The following is a 27337-nucleotide window of genomic DNA, read 5'->3' on the forward strand; positions in this document are numbered from 1 at the left end:
CTGGGGTCCCCCGTTCCCACCCAGACTCTCGCTGCCCCAGGGCAGCCGGCCCCGCCCCCTCCCGCCCGTCTGGGGAGACGAGGGCTGCCCTATGGCGAGACCCGAGAGGGACACAGGCGGCCGGGAGGCTGGGCAGTTGAGCACGGGGACAAGAAGCACCAGATCTGGCAGCCACGGGCCTCGCTACTTTCCCAACCTAACAGCCTAGCTCGCGGCACCCCCGTCCCCACGGCGCCCACGGGGTGCTGAGCCGAGGTCTAGCAGAGGAAGTGCGGGCCGGGGCGGCAGGCTGCTTCTAAGCGGCGCCCAGAATAGAGAAGTTTCAGGAGAACAGCCACGTCATCCCGAGGGCCCTGCGGCCCCCAGGCCGACCGTCTGAGGGGCGGGGCCTCCGAGCCCTCCCTCCTGGTCCCCACAGGTGCTTATGGGGTGGGGGTGGCTGGTGCAGGATGGGGGTCCCGGTGGGTCTGGGGCGGTGCGGGACGGGGAGGTGACCCCAGGCACAGACACAGGCTCCTGGCCGGCGCTCTGAGACCACCAGGAGCCCCGGCCCCCCCACCTCCTGTCTATCCCGGGGTCGCCGACCCAGAGGCTCCCGCGAAGGGCGCGGCCCAGGGAGCCCGAGGCCTCAGAGCCTCGGCTCTGGGAGCCTCGCCACCCCCGCCCCCCCCAGAAGAGCTGTGAGCAGAGGCGCGGAGCAGACAGGCACACCCGTCCTCCCACACGTCCCCTCCATCCATTCCCCCCACCCCACCACCCCCGGGGCCCTTCTGCCAGCTCCGCCCACAGGCCGCCACCCCGGAAACCAGAACATCACCAGCTTTCTGCTTGGAACCCACAGGGGACTTTTCCCCACCTCTCCGGGCTCCTCCCCACGCCCGGCCCGCCCCATCCCTCCCGCACCTCAGGGCAAATGTCACCCTCGCAGGCCCCCCGAACACCAGCTCGAGGGACCCCCGCACGTCCCCATCATAACGCCCTCTGGGTTCTTCCCGGCATCTGCCGGTCCCGACACTTAGTTCCTTCCCTGTTTCTCATGTGCTGTCGGGGCCGCTGCGCGTGGACGGGTGCCACGAGCCCCCTCCCAGCAGCCCGCCGCACCCACACTGGGTACCCAGATGCCTACGCTGCCCCCACAGCCACGAGCTCCCTTCCGCTGCTCCAGGGTGACGGCTTGGGGGACGCCAGGGCACAGGCCACCACCCCTGCCGCCCTGAGCACTGACCTGGGGATGAGGCTTGGCTGCGGCCAGAGGCCAGGCCTCCAACGTGCCGGGACCGTGGAGCAGGCAGGCCGGGCACGTCGGGGGCCCCGGGAGTGGGCCGCGGGGAGCTCGGGTGGGGGGAAGGCCACGTGCCCCGGCTCTGTGCCTCCCCGGGGCCCGGGGGGGCAGAAGGAAACCCCGGGCGGGGGTCGGAGAGCCACAGACCCACCTCCGGCCCAAGGGCTCTTGGCAGCACGCGGATAGAAGACCGCCACACGCGACCCAAGCCTTCACAGGAACGCGGGGACGTGGACAACACGCAGAGAACCAGCGCGGGGTCCCCGGCTCTGCACGAACCCACCTCTACCTCTGCCCGCTATTCTCAGAATACCCTCTCCCTGCATTCTGGTGTCATTCTCGAGAAACCACCCGGCTGCTGCGAGGGGCACATGGAAGTCCCGCCCCCGGTCTGCCCCCCGCCAGGCCCCCGCCCCACACACCCCTGTGCCGTGGGCACAGCCCACCCTTGGCGGCCCTCCTGGAGGCACCCACCCTCCCTGGGCCCCAGGAGCCACTCCCTCTTTTTGAAAATGCTGCCCCACCAGGAAATGAGGAACTCGTCCGGCAGGAGAGAACGTGAGCAGGGAAGATCCACGCGGGCCGCGGACTCGGCCACCAGCCGGGCTGGGTCCCCTGGCGTTGCTGCCCGGCCGGAGGGGCCCGCCCAGCAGCGGAAAATCACACCAGGGCAGGGCGGCGGGCTTTCTCCCACAGCCACGGCTCCCTCCCGCATTCGTACTCAGGAGAGACGTGGGCCCCCGCCCGCCTGACCTGCCCCACTGGCCGCTCACCAGGGAGGACCCCGTGGCCCCGTCACACGCGCCGCAGAGCTGAGCAGACCCCCCCGGAGCCAGACGGCCCGGGTCCCCCTCCCTTCCCACCCTTCTCAGCTGGGCGTCCCAAGGCAAGTCACTGACCTGCTCTGGGTCTGTTGCTGGCCTGCAAAATGGGCACGTAGAGCATTCAGGTGCAACAGCCGGGCGCGGAGTGCTCGGTTAAGGGCACTTGTCGTGCAGCGGCACATGCGTCCAGGCCACGCTGCCTGTCCCAGGGATTACTAACGGCTCCTCCGTTCACCCTCAGGTATGTCCCGGTTCGGATGGTAATTTCCTCGGCCCCCGGGACGAGGGTCTGCGGCAGAAACCATTGGGGCTCGGCAGCATCTGTTCCTCCAGCTCCCCGGGGTCGGAGCTCCCTTCCCAATCTCCTGGAAGTTCGGCGTGGCTGGGGTTCTGGCCCGGGGAACGTGATCAGATGGACCCGTGTCCCTCTGGGCCTGGCTGACAGCCACCACCCACCCATGGTGCTCATGTCTCCATCCTTGGCTGGTGTGTGTGTGGGGGTGGGGGAGGGGTGGAGGCCATAGCGGGAGGAGCCTGGGCCCCCAAGGCACTGTCTGCAGCAGAGAGACCCGGGAGAGCTGGGAACGGGCACCCCCGCAAAGCTCTGTGTTACAGGCAAATGACAAATGACAAGTCTGGTCTCTGAGATGCGGGGTGTCTGTTACGGCCGCTGGCCTTCCTGACGAACTGTCTCCCCATTCATTGGGGCCCCCAGGACCCAGCACAGAACCTGGTCAAAACCAGGGGCCCAAGAGTTCATGATGGATGAGCCACCCAACAGCCCTACGCGCAGTCCCACTTCCAAGAGAGAGTCAAGGCCTCGTCCCCCACCTCACCGGCCCACGTCCGCCGAGGATGCGCGGGCAGGCAGGGAGCGTGCAGAGCACAGGGGCTTCGCGGGGAAGAAGGGAGCTACAGCGGGGCCCACGGCTTGCAGTGAAATGCTGTCCCGGAGAACGAGTGGCGAGGACCGGCGCAGGTCCCAGGAAGGGGAGAGTCCCAGCTCACCGCTCGGCTCTGCCTTCCCCAGAGACCTTCACGGAGCTGCTCCGTCAACGGCTGCGCACAGAGTACCCGGCAGGTACAGAGTCTCGGGTGAGCAGCACCCCTTCCGGGCCTCACCCTCCTCATCTGTAAGATGGGACAGTAACAGACACCTGCAAAACGGGCCCAACTGGGAGAATCACCGGGGTGCAGGAGAGACCCCCACTTTTCACCACCCGGGGACGTCTGCTCTGAGAGTGGACCTCTAGCCCAGGCCTCCCTCCTCACGGCCTTCATCCACTTGTGTGTACATTCTGAGACTGGCTGAACAAAGACCACCAGATGCCCCTGCCCGGCCATCCTTCTACGCAGTGTCCCAGCCTGGAACATCTGTTCGCGGAACACTTTGGCGGGGGTTAGCAAGCTGCGGCCCTCGGGCCCAGTGTTTTGTAAATAAAGTTTTATTGGCACGCGGCCACGTCGATCATTTAGTCTATGGGTCCTTCTGCAATAACCCAGCAGAGTTGAGTGGTCGTGACAGAGAAGGTGTGGCCAGCAGAGCCCGAAAAGTTTCCTATCTGGCCCTTTAAGAAAACATTTGCTGCCTGGCTCAGCAGAAGAATACCGACTCTCGATCTCGGGGTCGTGAGTTCGAGCCCCATGTTGGATGTAGAGGTTAAGACACAAAAAGAAAAGAAAAAGAAAACGTTGGCCAAGCCCCGCATTAGAGGGAAAAGGGGTGAGACACAGACGTGAGCCCAGGGAGGACCTGTGATCGGAGGGGTGCTTCCCGTCACTGCTAACAATCATCTCTGACAACAAGGCTTCTGGGTTTAAGGAGCGGCTACAGATGGGCCCGACATCTCACGACTGACGTGAGGACCCACTGGTACACAACTTAAGGCTGCCTGCAAGCCTGCCCGTCTGGTACCTGTGGGGGGACACGCCCCGTGTGCACGCCCGCACACAGGAGGGCTCCGTCCAAGGGGGGCTCAAGGAAGTCTGACTCTAAGAAATGGAGACACTAAGCCTTTCGCAGAGGAATAAAGACAGAAACCGGGGCGCCTGGCTGGCTCGGTCAGCACAGCATCTGACTCTTGGTCTCAGGGTCATGAACTCGAGCCCTACGTTGGGTACAGAGATGAAAAAAAACCAAAAGACAAAATCCGGTACATCACGTGTGTTAGAGGCTATCGCTGGAGGAACAGGAGGTCTGTCGTACCTTTTGAGAAAGCGTTGGTGACGAAATGCCATTACGCATCCACCAGAAAAGCTACAATGTAGAAGACTGGACCCCCGTGTGACGAGGGTGCAGGGAGGCTGGTACCCTCATACGTCACCCGCAGGAGGATACGTGGCTTCAACTCACTTTGGAAAACGGTTTGGCTGCTGCTCACAGAAGTCAACTTCTGTCCCCCGTAAACCAGCATTCCTACTCCCAGGTGCTCACCAAGGCGAAAGGCAGACACGTCCACAGGAAGATGGTCACGCCCAGTAACAGAGACAGGACACAGACCACGCCTCCGGGGATTTATGCCAGGAATGAAGAGCTGCCTTCGCATCTGGAAATCGGTCAACGTAATTCGCCATGTTCACAGGTTAAAAATTCACAGGACTGTCTCGTAGATCCGGAAAAACCACGTGACAAAATGTAACATCCCGATCAAAATTCTCAGCAAACTAGGAACGGAGGGGATCTTTCCTAACTCGGTACACAAGCTTCTATGAAACACCTACAGCTGACATCATACCTAACGGAAGAAGACTGAATGTTTCCCCCTAAAACCAGGACCACGACGGGAAGGTCTGTTCTAATCGCTTCTAATTAAAACCTGAACTGGAGATTCTAGTCAGTGCGATAAGGCAGTGACAAAAGAAAAGACTTCCAGGTTGGAAAGAAAGAAACAAAACCTCTTTCATTCACACACAACATGATTATCAGTGTAGAAAATCTGATGGATTCCACAAAAACACTACTATAACTAGTAAAGTTGCAAGACTGGGGCGCCTGGGGGGCTCCGTCGGTTAAGCGTCCGACTTCAGCTCAGGTCGTGATCTCACGGTTTGTGGGTTTGAGCCCCACGTCAGGCTCTGTGCTGACAGCTCAGAGTCTGGAGCTGCTTCAGATTCTGTGCCTCTCTCTCTCTCTCTCTCTGTCCCTCCCCTGCTCACCCTGTCTCTCTCTCTCTAAAATAAATGTTAAAAAATATATAAATAAAGCTGCAAGATATAAAATATACAAAAATCAATTATATTTGTATATATCAGTAATAAGCAGCCGGAAACTGAACGCTTAAAAACACCATCTACGGGGCACCTGGCTGACTCAGTTGAAAGAGCATGTGACTTGACCTCAGGTCATGAGTTGGAGCCCCATGTTGGGTGCAGAGATTAAATAAACTTAAAAAAAATAAAAATACCGTTTACATTCTAGAGATTGTTGTACAACGTGAATGTGTTTTTAATTTTTTACTTTATTTTAAATGTTTATTTTTGAGAGAAACAGAGAGATGTGAGTGGGAGGGGCAGGGAGAGGGACACAGAGGGTCTGAAGCTGGCTCGAGTCCGAGCCGTCAGCACAGAGCCCAACGCGGGGCTCGAACTCACGAACCGTGAGATCGCGACCCGAGCCGAAGTCGGACGCTCAACCGACTGAGCCACCTGGGCGCCCCGACAATGTGAATATTTTAAATGCAACTGAACTATACTTAAAGAGGGTAGGGGCATCTGGGTGGCTCAGTCAGTTGAGCGCCTGACTTCGGCTCGGGTCGCGATCTCACGGTTCGTGAGTTCGAGCCCCACGTTGGGCTCTGTGCTGACAGCTTGGAGCCTGGAGCCCTTGGATTCTAGGTCTCCCTCTCTCTCTGCCCCCCTCCTCCCTGCTCGTGCTCTGTCTCTCAAAAATGAATAAACATTTAAAATAATTTTTAAAAAGGAGGGTACAACAGTAAGTTTTATGTTTATGTGTTTTTACTACAATGAAAAGTTAAAAACACTGTTACAGAAGCATTGAAAAAAATCAAATACCTACAGGTAAAATGACAAAAGATATGCAAAACAGCACATTGGACACCACAAAGTGTTGCTGGGATAAATCACAGACCGCCTAAATATGTACGCAGAGATACAGTTTTCCTGGGTTGAAAGACTCAATATCGTGAAGATGAAAATTCTCTCTAAACTAACCTAGAGACTCAATGATCCCAATCAGAGTTCCAGCAGGATTTTAAAATACATATTCACAACCCGATTCTAAAATTCACGTGCAACTACAGGGGACGTAGAGTAGCCAAAACAACCTGGAAAAGGGACAAACGCTGCTTGGTTTCAGTGGGACAGAATAGAGACCCAGAAACAGTCCACACGCATTGCTGACAAAGGCGTAAAGGCAATTCAGGGGAGAGAGAAGAACCTTTCAGCACACAGCGCCGGAACAGTTGGAAAACATCTGCAAAAATATTAAGCTGGCATCCACACCCCCTGCCACGTACGAAAAGTCACTCGCGACGCACCGCGGTGCCAACGGTAAGACCCAGAGCCCAGGAACTTGCCAAAGAAAAGGAGAGAGGCCTTCGGGGCCTTGGGTTAGGCAAAGGTTGTTAGCCACAGAAAACTGAAAAATTAAACAAGTTAAGCTTCATCAGAATGTTTGGAAAGATCTGCTCTTTGATTTTTTTTTTAACGTTTATTTATTTTTGAGAGAGAGAGAGAGAGCATGAACAGGGGAGGGGCAGAGAGAGAGAGAGAGACACAGAATCTGAAACGGGCTCCAGTCTCTGAGCGGTCAGCACAGAGCCCGACGCGGGGCTCGAACTCATGGACCGCGAGATCATGACCTGAGCCGAAGTCGGACGCTTAACCGACGGAGCCGCCCAGGCGCCCCAAGAAAGATCTGCCCTTTGAAAGACACCAGTTGAGGCCGGCCGTACCGGGGACGTTTTGCAGATCGTGTACCTGACGAAGGACTTGCGTCCAAAGTACATAAAGAACTGTTCGAACTCAGAAGAAAAGAACTCCATCAGAGAGAGAGGCAGAGGGAATCGACCCAGCAGAGGCGACGTGCGGGCGGTACCTGGCACGGGTAGTGCCTGGCTGGCCATCCGGGAAGCGGGACGGGCGCGGGAGCTCTGGGGCCAGGTCAGCCCGCCCTCCAGCCTCTCCTCCCAGCATCCCGGCACTCTTAGAGGGGGTGCGCTTTCTTGTGTGTAACTCACGCCTCGGTAAAGGTGAATTTAAGAAAGCGGAGGTGTGTCTAGACCCCAGCCCTACCCCAGACACCGGAGAAGCAGCGAAATCAGGGCCTCTCACCCCGGTGCGCCCTGCTCTGTGGGGCAGGCAGGGACCTGCTGGATGTGGGCCCATCCAGCGGCCTGACCTTGGAGCAGGAAGCAGGAAGGTGCTGGCCATCTCGTCCACCTGGGGTAGGGGCACTAACGCCCATCACACTCGCTTGGGGCTAAAGATCAAGTACGTTGTCCCACCTGGTCCCGTAGCTCTGCCCATCCTACTAGTAGTCTGCTTCTACAGAACAAGGCATATAAAGCCCAGAGAGGGTCACACACTCGCCTGAGGTCACACAGCGGCAGAGCTGGACCAGGCTGGCACCTGTCCCAGAGCCCGCCCGGACCCTGTTCAGCACAGGCAGGTGGCAGGAGCGTGGGAAGCGGCACGGGCTGTGGGACCAGGCAGGGGAGGGGGAAAGAGGTCCTGGGGGCGGGGGTGGCCTCCCAGGGGGCCGTGTGGCAGGTCCACAGGGACACAGGGGGGTGGGCACAGTGGCCCCGCCTCCAGGCAGGGCTCCCAGCACCCGTGGAAACCCACTAGAGGAGTGACTTCACATTCGGGTCCGACCCTTCCAGGGGCAGGAGGGGGAGGTGCGGGGACCCCGGGCCTCTCTGAACACCCTCACGTCACGATGGGCGCAGGGGCTCGCGGCCTCCCCCGGGTCCTAAACCTCAGGCCCGGAGAAGCAAGACGACCGGTGACAGGCACAGGCTGGGCACAGCTGGGATCCCACCCAGCGAGGCCCGCCCGTCCGCCATCCCTGGAGGTGACGGACTGCCCACCACCCCTCCGGCCTCCCCTCCCGGGGCGGGGGAGTGTGGAAGAGGAGTCCAGCCTCCGCATATGCCTTCGCCTCACAAACCTGTAACAGACGGGACAGAGGCTCCCCGCCTGGGGAGCCCTCACCGCACCCACAGATAAGCTCTGCGTTGAACCAAGGCCAAGGCCGCCAGGAGAAGCGCCGGCAGGAGGCGGGACTGGGCTGGACCGCTGGGGAGAAGGAAGCAGAAGCCTGGGGCCCATCTTCCAGGCCGGCAGGGTCTGGAGCGGGGCTTGATCCAGCAAGAGGGGTACTTTGACCCAAGGTGCAGAGTGCGGTCCCCCCCCAAGCCTCAGGCTAATGATTCCACAGCACTGTGTGGGGGTGCCGTCTGCCTAGCGAAGATCCTGCCCAAATGTCCCCTCTGTGGTCACACAGGACGGTGGCTGAGTGCCACTCGGAGGCCGGCCAGCCCGCCTGTGTGAGGGGCCTGCGCACAGTAGGCTCACAGCAGCCCCAGCGAGCGCACCACCAGGGTTGAGAGCCTGTAATCCCAAAGATGAGGCATGGGGCACCTGCCTCCCCCTGGGGCCAGCCGGGGACATGGTCCTGCTGTCCTCGGACTCAGTGACCCCAGAGGGCCCTGTCCAAGCAACACACACCTGAAACGTCAGCCCTGGGCCTGGGGCCTGGGAAGGCAAGAGCCCTTACTTTAGGGGCGCCTCGGTGGCCCAGTCGGTTAAGCGTCCGACTTCGGCCCAGGTCACGATCTCATGGTTCGTGGGTTTGAGCCCCACGTTGGGCTCTGTGCGGACAGCTCAGAGCCTGAAGCCTGCTTCCGATTCTGTGCCTCCCTCTCTCTCTGCCCCACCCTGCTCATGCTGTGTCTCTCAAAATAAATAAACATTAAAGAAAATTAAAACAGAAAAGACCCTGAACTCAAAAAGTTAAAAACAAACAAAAGCCCTTATTTTAAAGAAGGATCCTGACTCTGGAAAGAGAGTTCTGGAAGTGATTCTGAGCAGCCCTGTAAGACTCCTGGGCTCCAGCAGAGGGACCCTCCCCCCTCCCACCGCCGCGTGCCCCTGAAACCACCACAACAGAGGGCAGAGGGCCAGTGCCCAACAGACTGGCCCTCTGCTGGTGCCCACGTCTTACCAGGACCAGCGCCCCCACAGGAGTCAGGTTAGGGGAGTAACTCCTCGCCAAGTGCTCCTGCTTCTCCTGGAGCCAGAGACTCCCTGGGCTCCCAGCCCCTCCCTCCTCCCTGAGAAAGCCCCTGGGCAGACTCTCAGGAGGTCACCCTCACCTCCAGAGTGGGGCCTCCAGAGTGGGGCCTGTGTGCGCGTGCACGGAGGACAGGAGCAGCTGGATGAAGGCTGGCGGGAGGTCCCCAAGGGAAGAAGGATGGGGCTGATGCTTTAGTTCTCCAAGTGGCAGGGCTGGGCCTGTGGGCTTCCTTCTCAGGCTGTTGGAGCACAGCCAGATCTGCCCATCTGAGCACACGCCCCCCCCCCCATCAGGTCTGCCCACCTGTGCACATGCACCCCCCCCCCCCGCCAATATGAGAGCCAGGCACCAGGGGTAGGATGTCCACACGTCACGCTCCTAAGCTCAGAGCCCCTCCGGGGGGGTGGGCAGGGGTATCCCAGCAGCAGAACCCCCTGACCCCAGGCAGGAGGGTCCCACACCCTATTCCCAGGCTCTGCTCTGGCTGCACCCCCTCCCCAGAACCAGACACACAGCTGCCCAGAGCCTGCCCTGCTCCTCTCTTCGGGCACCAGGGATCAGGACTTCCTTGCCCAGGGGTCTGGAGTGAGCCTCCAGCACCTGTGGGGACAGAGGGGGACACGGGGGGGGGGCAGAGGGGGACACCGGGGGGGCAGAGGGGGACACAGGAGGCTAGAGGGGGACACGGGGGCAGAGGAGGGCTAAGGGGAGGCAGGGAGGAACAGAAGGCAGCAGAGGGGGGCATAAGGGGCAAGGGGAACAGAGGGGGGCAGGGGGGACAGAGCAGGGGTGGGGGGTAGAGGGGGTAGGGGGGCAGGGGGGGCAGAGGGGGGACAGAAGGCAGCAGAGGGGGCAGAGGGGGACACGAGGGGAGCAAAGGAGGGCAAAGGGGAGGCAGATGGGGACAGAGGGGGGCCAGAGGGCAGAGGTGGGCAGAGGGGAGGCAGGAGGGTCAGAGCAGGGGTGAGGGGTAGAGGGGGTATGGGGGCAGGGGGGGCAGAGGGGGGACAAGAGGCAGCAGAGGGGGCAGAGGGGGACACGGGGGGAGCAAAGGAGGGCAAAAGGGAGGCAGGTGGGGACAGAGGGGGGCCAGAGGGCAGAGGTGGGCAGAGGGGAGGCAGGGTGGGGCAGAGGGGCGCAGAGGGGCGATGGGCCTGAGCCTGCAGTTCTACCCCTGTCCCCAAACCCACGACATCAGGGCTGCCGGCACATCAGGCCAGGGCCTCGCCCTCTGGGGTGACATTGCCCATCAACCCCAGGCTGCCAGCTTCTTCCTGACTCCCCCGGCGACCCCCTCCCCCGCTCCCCCCATCCCGTGCCTTCCGGGATGTCACTGCCCTCCATCTACCTCTGCTCTGCATTCTCCCAGGGTTTGGAGGTGACTCAGCCCCTCACCATTTCCTGGAGCAGAAGGGAGGCACCTGGGCAGGTGAGACACATCCTGGGGCTGAGCCGGACTGAGCCGGTATCGTCTGGAACCGTGGTCTGGCACAGCCCGGTGGCCGGGGCCCCAGAGGACGTCGCCCCTCCCACGCCGAGGCCCAGGACTGAGGGGGGCTGAGGTCCAGACATACAGTGGGCCCGGGGAGGGGGGAGGGCACAGGCAGTCTGCTGTTTGTTTATCCCGTGCCCCCCCCCACCCCCCGCAGAAGCCAAGCTCCGGGGGGGGGCACTTTTGCCGCCACCAAGGAGGGGCCATCCACACAGTGGCGCTTAGCGGCCCTGTGGCACCTGGAGGAGGGAGGCTCCCACATTGCCCTTGCTCCCCCCGGGCGGAGGACCCGGCCTCCCCTCCCGACCCTCCCCTCCGGCCCACCTGGCCCAGGGGCCTCCTCCTGGCACGTTCCCTTCCCCCTCCTGGCCCCACGGTACCTTCCGGCCTCCACCCCCGCGTTCACCGAAGCCGCGTCGCAGACACCGCTGGCCTCCGAGGTGCCGACCCGAGCCCTTCGGGGACGGGGCAGCGCGCGGCCGGCCTGCGCACCCCCGGTGGTCTTCCCGCCCACCGCCAGCTCCCCAGCTCTCCGTGGCGCCCCGTCTGGTCCCCCGGCTATAAACACCCAACCGTGGAGCTGAATGGAGGCCGCACGGCCCTGGAAATACGACAGACGCCACAGAACTGTTGGCTTTCACTGGTCGATTCCGTTTGTGTGACTTTCCCCTCGGCAAAGAAAAACGCGAAACGGAAAAAGGCGCACACCGTCGGCTATTTTCTACCTGGGTTCTACCTCCGGCCGCTTCTCCAGAACGCTCCTCAGCCCCGAGCTCGTGTCTCCCGGGCTCGAGGCCCCCGGTCTGTGGCGACCTCTCAACCCCAACGCCAGCTCCTGGTCTCCACCCCACTCCCTTCAGCCTCGGCCAAAAACTGCAGTGGCCTCGCCTCTCCCTGTCCGGCACCCCAGGTCGCAGCACACGCTGTTCCCCGAACTTCAGAACATGCGCAGAATCTGACCGCTTCCCGCGGCGTCACCTCTTGTCCGAACGACTCCAAAGTCCCCCCACGGTCTCCCGGCGTCCACCCCACCTCTGTCGGCCGGGGACTCTCCCCAAGAGCCGCAACAAGGCCCCGCGTGCACCGTGTCACCGGTGAGCCCGTCCCCCACCCTTGGCTCTGGACACACCGCCCCCCCTGCTTCCCCTTTCGGCCGGGGCCACCCGCCTTCCGGGGGAGCCGTCTCCCCTCCTCTGTGGATAATTCCGGAAACTCCGGCACCGGCGCCCCTTTTCCTTACCCACCGTTCCCCACGTCCCGTCCTGGTGGCACCCTCACGACACCCTCGCCGTACCCCAGGACCACACCCTGACCTTGGTCACTGCCAGTAACCCCACGCTGGCCACCTCAGCACCCGCGCTCCCCCGCGGCCTGCCCCGACGCCAGGGGGGCCGCCGGTCCATTCGCTGCCCCTCTCCTCACAGCCCCGCGGCCTCATCACGTCCCCTCACGTCCACATCACGTAGAGCCCATCCCTCCACCAAAGCCTGTGCCCGAAGAGCTGAATGTTCTAGACCAGGGGAGGCCTGGATGGAAAACTGCGGTCAGTGGTCAATGTCAGCTCTTAGCACAGGAGCAGCGACGCCCGTGGACCCCTGGCCCCGGGCAGGCGGTGGCCCAGCACACAGGTGGGCATCGGGGACCCCGTCCTCCACATATCATCCCCGAGCTCTTTCCACGGACGGCTGCCTCCAACCAGGAGGTGGGCGGCCGCTCCCCCCCGCTCAAGTGACCTCCAAGGGCATAAAAGCCCGGCACCCCCTCTGCCCCCTCGGACGGCAGACCTTAAAGACCGGGATATTCAAAACCCCTGCACAGATAGGAACGATTTTAAAGTGACCCCAAATCACCAGAGAAAAACTAAGACCCAGGAAGGTATTAAGTTTACCCTCAGGCTGATCCTTGGCGGACATCTTCCAACAATAAATAAACAGAGAGATGACAGAGAGATAATAGATAAATAAACAAAAACAATGACGAAACCCTGGGACGAGGGGAGAGCCTGATCTCCAAGCTCCCCCCTTATCGGAAAACAGTCACGGGGCAGAGACACAGACACGCAAGGCCCATTCGAAGGAAAAGATGAACAAAACGTGCCCCCGACCAAGATTCCGTAGCAGATAAGTTACACAGACGCAAAAACCAGTTTTAAATGTGCTCGAGGAGCTAACGGAAAAGTGTGGAGAAAGCCCAGAAAACGATGTACAAACAAACGAGGGCTAGGAATAAAGACAGAAACGGTACAAAGGAACCAGAGAGGGACGCGGAGGCAGAGCCGAGCAGCGGGACCCACGGAGGCTGCGGGGCGAGGACCACACGGAAAGATCAGATCGAGACGTCGTGAGCAGAGCCTCAGGGGCCAAGCGACGGGCGTGGGGGCTCGCGGGCGGGGGCAGGGACGCGAGCTGGGGACATGACGGCGGGAAAGTCCGCCAGGTGCAGGGAGCCTGGAGCTTACGCATCCACGAGGCTCCTGAACGCTGCGACCCAACAGCGCGACGTCCAAACCCAGGCTCGCGGGCCGTGGAGCGGGACAGTGGCCACGGGTCACTTCCGACACGTCCCCAAATAGATGAGGAGCAGGCTTTCTCCTCGGAAACGTCAGAGGCCGGAAGACCGTCAGCCGATATGTGCAAAGGGCTCAGAGGGAAAGGCCGTCAACCGGGAATCCTGTTTCTGGCAAAACTGTCCTTCAAAAGTGAGGGAGAAATCCAGACCTTCCCAGCTAAACGGAGGCCGAGGGAGTCTGTGCCCAGACCTGCCTGCAGGTGAAACGACAGGACGAGGCCGGACGGAGACGAAGATCTCCGGAGAAGGAAATAACGCGGCGATTACAGAAGCTAGGGCTGTCAGACACTGGAAGGCATTCAAACAACGGTTTTCTACAGAATTTGAGACTAATTCATTTAACGAAAAAAACAATTATCAAAGTAAGAGCCAGTGTTCCTCTAACTTTGGTATTTACCCTAAATCTTATTTTCTACATAAGAAACTACAGCATTTAAAATTTTTCTCTCAAAATAAATAACTTAAAAGAGACAGCACGGGGGTGGGGGGAGCGGCAGAGAGAGAGAAGAAGGGAGAGAATCCCAAGCAGGCTCCATACCGTCAGCACAGAGCCCAGTGTGGGAGTGGAACTCCCGAACCACGAGATCATGATCTGGGCCAAAGGCAAGATCTGGGCCAAGTCGCTTAAGTGACTGAGCCACCCAGACGCCCCTACAGCACGTGACTCTTGATCTTGGGGCCACGAGTCTGTGTTCCACATTGGGTGTAGAGATGACCTTAAAAATTTTTAGCAGGCGCCTGGGTGGCTCAGTCGGTTAAGTGTCAGGCTTCATTGAGCTCCGGTCATGATCTCACGGTTCGTGGGTTCGAGCCCCGCGTCGGGCTCTGTGCTGACAGCTCGGACCCTGGAGCCTGCTCCGGATTCGGTGTCTCCCTCTCTCTGCTCCTCCCCTGCTTGTGCTCTGTCTGTCTGTCTCTCTCTCGCTCAAATATTAATAAACATTAAAAAGAAATTTAAACAAAGAATACGTTAAAAAAAATTTTTTTTTTTAAATTTTTTTTTCAATGTTTTTTATTTATTTTTGGGACAGAGAGAGACAGAGCATGAACGGGGGAGGGGCAGAGAGAGAGGGAGACACAGAATCGGAAACAGGCTCCAGGCTCCGAGCCATCAGCCCAGAGCCCGACGCGGGGCTCGAACTCACGGACCGCGAGATCGTGACCTGGCTGAAGCCGGACGCTTAACCGACTGCGTCACCCAGGCGCCCCAAAAAAAAATTTTTTTAATAAAATAAATACAAAAAGAAGAATGACTATTTATGCCTCAGGGCACACGGTGTACCGAGAGGTAAGACTGTGGCATCTACAACCACGGGGTGTGGTCCAGGCCGAGTGAGGGAGCAATTTCTGTGCGTTCCTGAAGTTCAGCTACTATAAATTGGATCCAGGAGATTATAGATTTCGGATGTTAGATGGAATCTCCATGGCAACCACAAAGAGCCACAGAACATACACAAAAGGGAACCGGGAGGGACTTTCAACACTCGACTACAGAAGCTCAACACGAGAGAGGACAGGGACGCGGGAAGGGAGGGACAGCAAAGCCGTAGGCCACACACAACGGGACGAGCGCGAGCCAGACGGCAGGCCGTCCTTATCCACGTCCACGGGAAAGGTGAACGCGGGAAGCTCTGGGATCCACAGACAGGGAACGGCGGGCTGGATGACAGCCCGTGGTCCAGCCACGCGCCGTCTGCGGGAGGCTCGGCCGAGGTCGAGACGCAACAGGGTGGCGGTCAAAGGCGGGAAAGGAGATTCGTGCACACAGCCGCCAGGAGGCTGGAGCGTCTCGCGGACGCCAGACAGACTCGAAGTGAGAGCAAGGTCCCAAGGGACAAAGAAGGACGTTGCACGTTACTAAGTCCTCGGTGCGGCCAGAAGACGTGACGCACACTCACGCCTCGTGCCGCACCGTCACGACCTACGAAGCAAAACCCGGCGGAGGTGAAGGGAGAAACAGCCTCGAATGGCACACGGGGGGCTCAATAACGCGCTCGCGGTAACGGACGGCGAAGTCCGACACGGGAAACGAGGACTTCGCACAAACGACCGGATCCAACCACACGCGCCGGCCGACCGGGACGCGTTCTGGCCTGGTGCCCACGGGACGCGGCACGGGACCGACCCCACGTGAGGCCGCCTATCGGTCTCCTACGAGGTGTCCTCTCTGGCCGCGACAGGGCGGATGCAGTTAGAAGTCAACACGAGGAAAAGTGGAACGTTCACGACTTCGTGGAAGCAACACACTTTTACGAAACGACCAGTGGACCAAAGAAGAAGCCGCAAGGGAGGTGAGCAGACACTTCCAGACGGGGGAAGACGAAACACCACAAAACACGGGATGCAGCCAAGCGTGCCAAAGGCGGGTCTGGCGCCGCAAACGCCGCCGTTAAAGCACAAGGAAGGGGTCCGGTCCGCGACCTAACGGACCACGGAAGGAAGCCGACAAAGAAGAACAAACCAGACCCAAGGCCGGCACGAGGGAGGGGAGACTGGAGCGAGCTTGATGACGGAGGGAGTAGAAACTTGAGAGAGAAAATCAACGAAACTGACAAGAGCCGGCTCTTCGACAAGAACGGCAGTTGGCGAGCCTTGAGCCGGACGGACTAAGAAACACACTCGGGCCACTAAAATCAGACTCAAAAGCGGGGACACTGCCACCAGAAATCAAAGGGTCCGGGAGACAGCGCTCTGAGCAAGGTCGCCGACGACGGGGGAACCAAGATGAAGTGGATAAATCCCTGGAAGCAGAAAGGCCGCCAAGACGAACCCATGAAGAAATGCACGGTGTGCACGGGCCGGTAAACGAGTCAGGAGCCCCCTCGGGAAACACCCCCGCCCCCCGAACAGAGCAAAGTCCTGGTCCCGACGGCCTCACTGGCGAGGCCCGCCGAACGCTTCAAGGACACCCCACGCCGGTCCTTCTCAGACTTCTCCAGAAACGCTGAGGAAGAGGGAGCGCGTCCCGACTCCTTCCAGGCGGCCGGCGTAGCCCCCATACCAAAGCCCAAGGCGCCGGGAGGAGATCGGGGACCGCCACCCCTCGTGAGCGCTGATGCAAACGCCCGAGCAGAGCGCAGGCAAACAGACCGCGACAGCGCACGCACGGACGACGCGCCCCGAGGGGCCTCGCGCCTGCACCGCGAGGAGGGCTCCCCACGACAGGCCGGCGGGGGGGAGGGGGGGGGCGCGGCCCCTGGGCAGAGGGGGGAAGACCCACGCGATCGTCCACCTCCACGGACGCGGGATCGGCCCCTGGCTGGCCCCACGCGGTCATCACGGCACTCAGCCAACCGGGAACGGGAGGAGCCACCTCCACACGGTCCCCGCCGTCTCCGGAGAGCCCACGGGGGACGTCATGCGCAGGGGCGAGACCCTGAGAGCTCCTCCTCGAGGCGCAGACAGGCGAGGAGGCCCTCGCCGCCTCCATTCCACACCGAACTGGAAATTCCAGCCAGAGCAAGCAGGGAGAGAGAGAAGGAAAAGGCACCCGCGGCGCAAAGGAAGCAGCAACACCGTGTTGGCGCAGGACGTGGTCCTGCCACGCCGAAAACCCCAAGGGCTGCACGAAACAGCCGTCGGAGCGAGTGAATTCAGCAAAGGAGCGGGATACAAAGTCAGCAGACGGAGATCCGTTGCGTGTTTATTTTTATTTATTATTTTTTTAATAAAAAAAATTTCACTTTATTTGAGAGAGAGCACAAGTGGGGCAGAGGCAGTGCAGACAGGCGCCCCTAATTTTTTTTAAATTTTTCTTTACGTGTTTCTTCATTTTTGAGAGAGAAACAGAGAACCAGCTGAGGAGGGGCAGGGATGGGGCGGGCGGACACGGGATCCGAAGCGGGCTCCACTCTGACAGCAGTGAGCCCGAGGCAGGGCTCAAATTCACGAAACGTGAGATCACGACCTGAGCCAAAGTCTGAGGTCACCCAAGTGAGCCGGCCAGGCGCCCCAGTGGGCTCATTTTTACACCCAATAAGCGATCTGAAAGTAACTTACAACAGCATCAAAAACAATATGATGCCTAAGAAATAACCAAGCAGATAAAAAGCTTGCAGGATGATAACTATAAAACATTGTGCGAAGAAACGAGAGATGTAAATACGTGGAAACACATCCCATGTCATGGACGAGAAGACTTGAAATTGTCAAAATTCCAGGGGCACCTGGGTGGCTCAGTCGGTTACACGTCCGACCTCAGCTCCAGTCAAGATCTCACAGTCTGTGAGTTCGAGCCCCGCATCGGGCTCTGTGCTGACAGCTCAGACTGGAGCCTATTTCGGAGTCTGTGTCTCCCTCTTTCTCTGCCCCTCCCCTGTTCATGCTCTGTCTCTCTCTGTCTCAAAGAAAAATAAAAACATTTAAAAAAATTAAAAAAAAAAGAAACTGTCAAAATTCCATATGACCCAAAGCAAACGTACAGACTCCACCCAATCCCGATCAAATTCCGAATGACATATTTTGCAGAAATCAAAACCCATCCTAAAATTCATATGGAATTTCAAGGGACCCTGAAGAGCAAAAACAATCTTGAAAAAGGACAACCAATTTGGAGGTTTCACACCTCATGATTTCAGAAACTAATGCAAAGCCACCGTAATCAAAACAGACATAAAAACAGGGCACCTGAGTGGCTCAGCCGGTTAAACGTCCGACTTCAGCTCAGGTCATGATCTCACGGTTTGGGGGTTCAAGCCCCGCGTGGGGCTCTGGGCTGACGGCTCAGAGCCTGGAGCCTGCTTCCGATTCTGTGTCTCCCTCTCTGTCTGCCCCAACCCTGCTCACACTGTCTCTCTCTCAAAAATCAACTAACATTGACAATTTTTTTTAAAAAAGGAACGAGGGAGATCTTTCATAAGCCACCTAACTCCACACCTCAAGGAACCAGAAAAAGAAGAACCAAAGAAGCCCGAAGTCAGCCCACGGAAAGAAATAACAAAGAGCAGAGTGGAAATGAATGAAACAGAGAAGAGAAAGGCGATAGAAAGATCAATGAAACGTACAGCCGCTTCGGGGGAAATACAAGCACAAACCTTTAGCCAGACTCAACAAGAAACACAGAGGGGCAGCGAGAGGACTCAGATGAGATCAGAAACGAAGAGGAGTCGTGCCCCTGACACCACAGACGCACTGGGGATCACAAGAGACCATTAGGAACGACTGCACGCCAGCAGGAAACTCAAACGCCCCTGGGAACGTACACCCTACCAAGACGGAGTCGTGAAAACGTAGAAAATCCGAACAGACCGGTGACCAGCAAGGAGACTGAATCTGTAATCAAAGACCTTCCGGCGAAAGGTGGTCTGGCTGGTGGATTCTACCGGCACTTAAAGAAGTAATACCGATCCATACCAAAACGGAGAAGAGGGGAGAACGCTTCCAAACTCACCTGATGAGGCCAGCACCACCCTGAGGCCAAAACCAGACGAGGACGGCCCAAGAAAAGAAAATCGTAGGCCGATATCCCTGATGAACACAGATACAAAAGCCCTCGGTGATGTATCTGCAGACCGAACTCAACAACGCACTGAGAGGGTCACAAGCCCCAAAAGAGTGGGATTGACTCCAGGGATGCGGGTTTGGATCAAGAAATCGATTCGAGGGGCACCTGGGTGGCTCAGTCGGTGAAGCGTCCGACTTCAGCTCAGGTCACGATCTCGCGGTCCGTGAGTTCGAGCCCCGCGTCGGGCTCTGGGCTGATGGCTCGGAGCCTGGAGCCTGCTTTGGGTTCTGTGTCTCCCTCTCTCTCTGCCCCTCCCCCGTTCATGCTCTGTCTCTCTCTGTCTCAAAAATAAATAAAAAACATTAAAAAAAAATTTAAAGAGAAAAAGAAATTGATTCGAGCAGTCCGTCTCCCCTTTGCTGTCCCATCCACTGCTGGCGTGTTCAATAAACTTGTATCGCCTTAAAAAAAAAATCAATTTGACATCCGCAAATCAATTAATGTGACACACTGCATCCATGAAGTGCAAGATTAAAATCGTATGATGATTTCAATGGATGCAGCAAAAGCGTTTGACAAAATTCACCGTCTGTTTTGATAACCACCCTCAACAAAGCGGGGACGGAGGGGACGTCCTTTAGACACGACTAAAGGCCGCATGTGACAACTCACAGCTCCTATCACACCCAACAGGGGGAAGCTGAGAGCTTCTCCTGGAAAATCGGGAATCAGACGAGGAAGCCCAGCCTCTCCACTTTTGTCCCACAGAGTCCTGGGTGTCCCGGCCAGAGCAACCAGGCGAGACGGAGATGCAGACGACAGCTCAGCCGACACACACACACACACACACACACACACACACACACACACACACACCCCTGCTGGAGCTGGTAAATGAATTCAGTGAAACTGCAGGACACAAAATCAATGTACAGAAATCAGCTTCTATACACTAATAACAGAGCATCGGAGAGAGAAATTAAGAAAACAATGCCCCTGACAAGTGCATCAAATAAAACCCCCAAGAACAAACTTCATCAAGGAGGCGAAAGGCCCGTACGCTGAACACTGTAAAACCCGAGAGAAAGGGGTGCCTGGGGGCTCAGTCCGTGAAGCGTCTGACTCCTAGTTTCGCCTCAGGTCATGATCTCACGACTCGTGAGTTCAAACCCCGTGTCAGGCTCTGTGCTGCCGCATGGATCCTGCTTGGGATTTTCTGTTTCTCCCTCTCTGCCCCTCCCCCACTCACACTCTGTCGCACAAATAAATAAACATCAAAAAAAAAAAAAAACAAACAATCTTAGAGGCGCCTGGGTGGCTCAGTAGGTTGAGCGTCCCACTTCGGCTCAGGTCACGATCTCGCGGTTCGTGGGTTCGAGTCCCGCGTCGGGCTCTGTGCTGACGGCTGGGAGCCTGGAGCCTGCTTCCGATTCTGTGTCTCCCTCTCTCTCTGCCCCTCCACTACTCACGCTCTGTCTCTTTCTCAAAAATAAATAAACATGAAAAAAAATTTTTTTAATCTTAAAGAAATAAGCTGAAGACAACACAAATAAATGGAAAGAGAGTTTGTGCCTGTGACAGGCAGAATTAATATCGTCAGAATGTCCACAGTACCCAAAACAATCTACTATTCAGTGCAATCCCTATCAAAATTCCAATGGCATTTTTCACAGAAATAGAGCATCCAGTCCCAAAATTTGTATGGAATCACACAAGACCCCAAATAGCCAAGCAATTCTGAGAAAGCAGTGGGACACCATCCACCTGCAAAACTTCTGCCCGGCACAGGAAACCATCCACAAAGTGAAGAGACAACCCGTGGAATGGAGAGAATATTTTCAAATCAGATCTCTGATGGGGGCTAATGTCCAACATATATAAAGAACTCATACAACCCAACAGCAAAACAAAACAACAAAAACCCCAAACAATCCAATTAAAAACTGGACAGTTCTCCAGCGAAGGCACCCAGATGGCCAACAGGCACAGGAAAAGGTGCTCGCCATCACTCAGCATTGGGGCGCCTGGGGGGCTCGTCGGTTAAGCGTCCGACTTCGGCTCAGGTCACAGTCTCACGGTTCGTGGGTTCGAGACCCATGTTGGCCTCTGTGCTGACGCTCGGAGCCTAGAGCGGCTTCGGATTCTGTGTCTCCCTCTCTCTCTGCCCCTCCCCCACTTGCACTCTGTCTCTCTCTCAAAAATAAATAAACATTAAAAAAATTTTTTTTTTCAAATCACTCATCATCAGGGAAATGCAAATCAGGACCACAGTGAGATGCCACCTTGCACCTGTCAGAATGGCCACCGTCCAAAAGACAAGAAGGAACAAGTGTCAGTGAGGATGTGCAGAAAAGGGAACCCTCGCACCGCTGGTGGGAATGCAGACTGGTGCAGACACTGTGGGAGACGCTATGGAGGTTCCTCAAAACTTAAAAATAGACGTACTGTAACATCCAGCAACTCCACTTCTGGGTATTTACCCAAAGGAAACAAAAGCACTAACTCAGAACGGTATCTGCACCCCCGCGTTCACTGCAGCATAATTCACAAGGGACAAGACGCGGAGGCAGGTAAGTTTCCCCTCGTGGATGAGAAGACACAGAAAATGCGTTCACATACGCATTATTATTCCGCCATAAAAAAAAAAGAAAACCCTGCCATTTGCGACAACATGGATGGACCTGGAGGGCGTGGCTTGGGAAATAAGCCATACAGAAAACGACAAATACTACACGTGAAATCTAAGAAAAATCCCCTACAGTCATAGATGCAGAGGCCAGATCGGTGGCTCCCGGTGGGGCAGGTGAAACGGGTGAAGGGGGTCCAGAGACACAAGCTTCCAGGTGTAAGACAGTAAGACCCGGGGGTGTAAGGGACAGCGTGGGGACTGCAAGTTGCTAGCTTGCTAGCTGCAAGTTGCTAAGAGAGTAGATCTTGAAAGCTCTCCACACGAGCAAAAGTTGTAACTGTGTGGCGATGGACGTTAACTACTGTGGGGGTCCTATGGCAACACGCACGATATCGGATCATTATGTTGTACACCTGACCCTAATCGAACGCTGTGTGTGAGTCACAGCTCAGCTTTAAAGGATTTTTTTTTAATGTTTTTTAACGTTTATTCATTTTTCAGAGACGGAACGTGAGCGGGGGTGGGGGTGGGGTGGGTGGGAAGAGAGAGAGGGAGACACAGAATCTGAAACAGGCTCCAGGCTCCGAGCTGCCAGCACAGAGCCCGATGCGGGGTTTTGAACCCATGACCCTGGGATCATGACCTGAGCCGAAATCAAGAGTCAGACGTTTAATGGACTGAACCACCCAGGCGCCCCTATTTTAAAACCATAAAAAGAAAGGGGTGCCTGGGGGGCTCAGTCGGTTAAACGTCTGACTTCAGCTCAGGTCACGATCTCACGGTTCGTGGGTTCGAGCTCCGCGTCTGGCTCTGTGCTGACAGTTCGGAGCCTGGAGCTGCTTCGGATTCTGTGTCTCCCTCTCTCTCTGCCCCTCCCCTGCTTGCACTCTGTTTCCTTTAGTCTCTCAAAGATGAATAAATGTTTAAAAAAAAAATTTTTTTTTTTTTAAAGAAAGAAGGGGGAGAAGAGCCTGTCCCAGCCACCGTCCTGGGCCTCATGGAGAGCAGCAGACGAGAAAGCCCACACCCTCCCCCTGCACCCCTGGGCCTGGCCGGGCACAGGGGCTTGGGGGGGGGGGACTGGGGGGCCTGGGCGAGCTGGGACCGTGCAGCCAGCTCACAGGCATGGGGAGTAAGTGAACAGGGGACATGCCTGCAGGGGGGCACCTGGTGCAGACCAGGGCTTAGCAAACACAGCCCAAAGCTGGCAGCAAACGAGGAGGGTACCAGGGACAAGGTCGCCCTCACCCCATCCCCCGCCCCACATGCAGCTGGAACTCGGGCACAGCTCACACACCCGTGTGGAGGGAGAAGCCAGCCCGGGCCCCTTCTGGTCAACCCAGAAGCCCTGGGTCGGCTCGGGGGCCATCTCAGCCACGTGCATCTCCCCCGGCAGGACAGGCACCGTGGCTGTGCCTCCCACCTGGGGAGCGGGCGCAGTCCGGGGAACAGGTGAGGCCGGTGGCTGCGTCCTGAGCAACCACTCCTTGCCATAAGCAGCACCCCCCACCACCACACACACACCGGACCGCTGGCCTGTGGCCTCAGCACAGAACCAGGTATGGAAAACAGCTGCAGGTTCCCCTCGCCAGTCACACAGGGTCCTCACGTGACCCACGATCCCCTCCTCCGTCTCCACCCCCAAGACTTGAAAGCAGGACTCAGAGACCCACGCACCCACCCACGTTCATGGCAGCCAAGAGGTGGAAGTCACCTAGGTGTCCACGGGTGGATGACGGGACAAAGCGTGGCCCATCCACACAAGAGCAGAACGTGGTCCCCTAAGGTGGATAACGGAGGACCTGAGGCGAGTGGAATAAGCCAGCACAAGACAAACACTGCGTGACCCCGCTCCCACACGGTCCCGGGGTCATCAGACTCACGACACGGGGGGACACGCACCGGGACACGCTCACACACGGTCCCGGGGTGGTCAGACTCCCGGACAAGGGTAGACGGTGGGGCCGGCGCTGGAGGAGCGGGCGGGGGTCCGTGTTTCAGACTGACAGGATGAACAGAGCCCAGGAGACGGACAGTGGGGACAGCCGCATGATAACGAGAAGGACCTCCTGTCGCTGAACTGCGCACTTACGGTGGTTAAAATGGCAGCTCTTATGGTATCCATGTTTTGCCACAATAACACCATTTTGGTTAACCCAAAACTCAGATGGGGCTGCCCGGCCCACTCCTCAGCAGCCCTCGGCCAACCACGCGCCCACCCAGGGGACCCTCTCCCAAACTAGGCCACGTTCCGGAAATTCCTCCCCGCCAAGCTGCTTCTGTCCTGGCTTACGGCGATTCCGATTTTGGAAGAGTCGCCTCTCCCTCGAGGCCTTGCAGGGCTGCGGGAGGGGCTCGTGCTGAGGTCACCTGAGAGGCCGTGCGGGCACACGCCGGGTCCCGGCTGAGCCGCAAGGACCCCCCAGGTCAGTCACGCCCAGACCCTCCGGGCCCTGGCTCTGGAAAACGTGCGTGGGGCAGCCCAGAACATCCGCTGTCTGGCCGGGCACAGAGACCCCCGCTCGCGGAGCCGCCCGCTCAAGCCAGAAGGCCCGGATTGGTTTTACCTGGTGCCCCAGGTGTCTCTGCCCATCAGAGTACCGCAGAATGATGGCCCACGCCCAAAGCCAGGTGAACAGCTGAGAACCCCAAGTCCCTCCAGGGCACCGGACCCGAGGTCAGGACTTGTCCCGACTAGGCAGGCAGCTTGGAGGATGTGCTGGCGGCCCCACCCCTCCAGATGGGGCCCCCACCCGGGCCTTGCTGAGAAACGGATGCAAACACACTTACTCCCCCAGGCCTGTCACGAGAAACGCTTCTCTGGAGGCTGTCAGCCGGGTCCCGTGTTCAAAGGCAGGGGGGGCCCGCTGCTGGGCAGGTAACAGGGAGGGAGGGTCTGGGAGCAGGTCCTGTGGGGGCTGCAGGGACTGCCCCCTCCCAGGAGCCCTCACACGACCAGCCGGCCAGGTCTGCCCAAATCTACCGCAAGGCGCCCCACCCCCACCGGGCCGGGTGTTGGAGGCGACCCAGGCCCGCCCTGATGTCCTGCTGTCCAGGGCCCAGGCCTCGGGGACCCTTGCCCTGGCGATGCCCTGCTCCTGGCTGTGGTCAGGACGACCACGAGCCGGTCCGTGTCACCACAGAGTGGCCCCCAGTCGCCCATCTGGGCCGCGGCAGCACCCCACGGTGGCTCAGAACCTGGACAGACTAGGCGGCTTCATCCAAGCAGCAGGGACTGTAGGCGAGCATTGTATGGGGATCACGAGGGAGGAGGTAGGGTAGCAGGCCTCACCCCTCCACACACCCCTGGAGCAGGGGGGAGGCCGGGGGGGGGGCAGGGCTACAGCATCAGGAGATCTGCTCTGCCTTTGAAGCACCACGTCCCCTGAGGCGGCTCAAGTTTCCAAGGCCTCAGTTTCCCCAGCTGTGAAACGGGCTCCACAAGGCTGCCCGACAGATCAGGCAAGATGCAGGTGTCATGGACCGATTTGTGGGTCGATTCTGGAAGATGAGAGGCTTGGCCCAGTGCCAAGGAGAGCTGGGCTTGCAAGAACCCACCACTCCAGAGCCCTGTGTGCCTGCCTCGGGGCGGTGGATGCCGGCTGAGCGGGTGGGCGGGGCAAGGCAGTGCCCACTGGAGGGGAGGGCCCCCCCCCCCGCAGGGCCCAACAGGCCAAGGAAGCCCCTTCTCCCACCTACAGGCTGGGGGCCCCGGAGGTAGCCGGCGGGGGGGGGGGGCCTCTGGGTCCAAAGAAACTGCTTCCAAGCAGTGTGACCAGGAAGGACGGCGCCCGACCCCCCCCAGGCCGGCCCCCAGCCCACGTCTGAGAACATCCTGGCTGCCCTTTCTCAGCTGCCCTCTCCTCGGCGAGGCCAGCTTTCCTGAACAAGTGAACGGGTCTGGAAGAGGGAGGGAGAGCGTGGGGTGAACCAGCCCAGCTGGCGGGGGCAGGGCACAGTAGCAATGCCAGTGCTGCCCCCACCGCACCACCAGGGTGGGCCCTGCGGCTCCCGAGCTCAGGGGGCCGGGAGAACGGCCACCTCAGGCTGCTCGGCTTCCGGAAAAGCCTGTCGCTGCCTCCCCTCTGGGGCACTCAGGCTCCAACACTGCCGCTGACCAGCAGATTCCCAGGACCTGGGGCTGTCAGAGACGCCTCCCGGCCTAGCGGGTGGGCGACAGAGGGGAGCCGGGGTCCCTTTGGGAGTGCCCAGGACGCACGTCTCAGACTGGTGTCTCAGGACGCATGCAGGCCTTTAGCCTCTCCATGGGGTGCTAGCTTTGTTCTGAGGAGCTCAGGCTAGAAGCCCCCAGCAGAGCGTCCAGTGTCCCCCTGGGGTGCCTGGGGGACAGCGCCTGAGGGGGGTCACCCTCCACGGAGGCGGGGAGCAGGTGAGCCTCTAGGGGCCGTTCCTGCCCCACCCCCACCTTCAGCGAGGCCCAGGGGCTGCTGCCTTGGGCTCAGAAGCAGGTGCTGATGGCCCGAGGGCACAGCCTGTCTGTTCCCTGTCAATCCCAGGACAATTAGCCCCAGGAAGGGAGGGGAAGCTACTCAGGACTCTGGCACCTTGGAAATCACCCCAGAGCAGGGGCCACCCGGGAGCAAAGTCCAGGAGATGTGGCGGCAGGGAGGATCCACGCAGGTGGATGGACTGCGAGCTCATTACAGGCCGCACCTGCCCCCTCCCCCGAGCGCCACCTGGACTGGCCTCCTGCCCAGCGCAGCCGGCACCAGCGGGGGGAGAGGGGGGAGCCCTTTCCCACCCCACCAGCTTCATGGGGACCCAGCCGGTCCTTGCTCCCCCTGCCCCCTGATCCCCCCGCGAAAGGGTGGCTCGAGGTGGGGGCCATGACGTCACCTCTAGGTGGCGGGGAGCCAGGTGGACCCCCCCCCACACACACACCCACGCACAGAAGCCCGCGGGGCCGCCTGGCCCTTTCCCTCCCTGCAGCCGCTCGCCCGCGCGATTTCCTCTTTCTCTGCGGAGCCGAGGTTTCGCAACGCGGCGGTGGAGGTCCGCGGGTGACAGCGAGACACGCAGCCCGGGGTGGGGGACGGGGGTGGGGGTGGAGGGAGACGACACAGCCTCAGGCCCGGGGCCGCTGGGAGGCGACGTCCGGCTCCGTGCAGGTGCACTCCGGGCCCGCGCCCCCCAGCCACGCAGGCGCCGCAAGCAGCCCTCCTGCCCACCCCCCCCCCACGCCCGGGGCCGGCATCCAGGCCGGCCCCCACCCCGGGCCGCACCCATCCCGGCCCCGCACCCTCCCCGGCCCCGGCCCCGGCCCCGCACCCGCCCGGGCTCCGTCCCCGCACCCACACCCGGCCCCGCACCCGCCCGGGCCCCGCAGCCACCCCGGGGCGCACCCGCCCGGCCCGCACCTACCCGGGGCGCCGCAGTCGGCGCAGCGCGCGTTCCCCGGCCGCTGCAGCAGCTCCAGGACCGCCCTTCGCCGCTCCTTGGCCATGGCCGCGATGCCGCCCGCCCGCGATGCCGGGGCCGGGCCCGGAGCGTGCGCCCGCCGCGCTAGCGCCCCACGCAGGCCGCCCGCCGCCCGCGGCCCTGCGCCATCCTGGGCGGCCTCAGCCCGCGCGCCGGTTCCGCATTCCTGCCGCCCGGCCCGGCTCCGCCGCCGCCGCCGCCGCCGCCGCTCGTGTCGCCGCCGCGGCCGCCGAGCGTGTGCCGGCGCGGGGCCCGGGGCGCACGGCGCGCTCTGCTCTGGCCGGCGCGGCCCGCGGGCGGCCCCCAGCGGCGCGGGCGGGCGGGCGGCCTCCTTCCGCGCCCGCCCCGGGCCCCCAGCCCGCGCGCGTGGGGACCAGCTCGGAGGTCTGCCCGCCGCCCACG

The 27337-nt window shown here is 59.7% G+C and overlaps 1 protein-coding gene across 3 annotated transcripts in view; it reads right to left on the reverse strand.

Annotated features, from left to right (window-relative positions):
* ADAP1 (ArfGAP with dual PH domains 1) overlaps window positions 1-27070 on the reverse strand; it is a 51637-nt gene extending 24567 nt beyond the window's left edge. Inside the window, exon 1 of one of the 3 annotated variants that reach the window (XM_023246236.2) lies at window positions 26879-27070. In XM_023246236.2, coding sequence (XP_023102004.1) covers window positions 26879-26960 — 82 coding nt within the window. In that variant the 5' untranslated portion in view covers window positions 26961-27070. Of the gene's footprint in view, window positions 1-10712; window positions 10815-26878 lie in introns of those variants that run through there. The other 2 variants (XM_023246235.2, XM_019820317.3) reach the window with 2 other exon arrangements.
* Between the last annotated feature and the right edge of the window lie 267 nt (window positions 27071-27337).

The sequence above is a fragment of the Felis catus genome, chromosome E3 (genome assembly GCF_018350175.1).
Source record: "Felis catus isolate Fca126 chromosome E3, F.catus_Fca126_mat1.0, whole genome shotgun sequence".
In the NCBI taxonomy this organism is placed as follows: Eukaryota; Metazoa; Chordata; class Mammalia; order Carnivora; family Felidae; genus Felis; species Felis catus.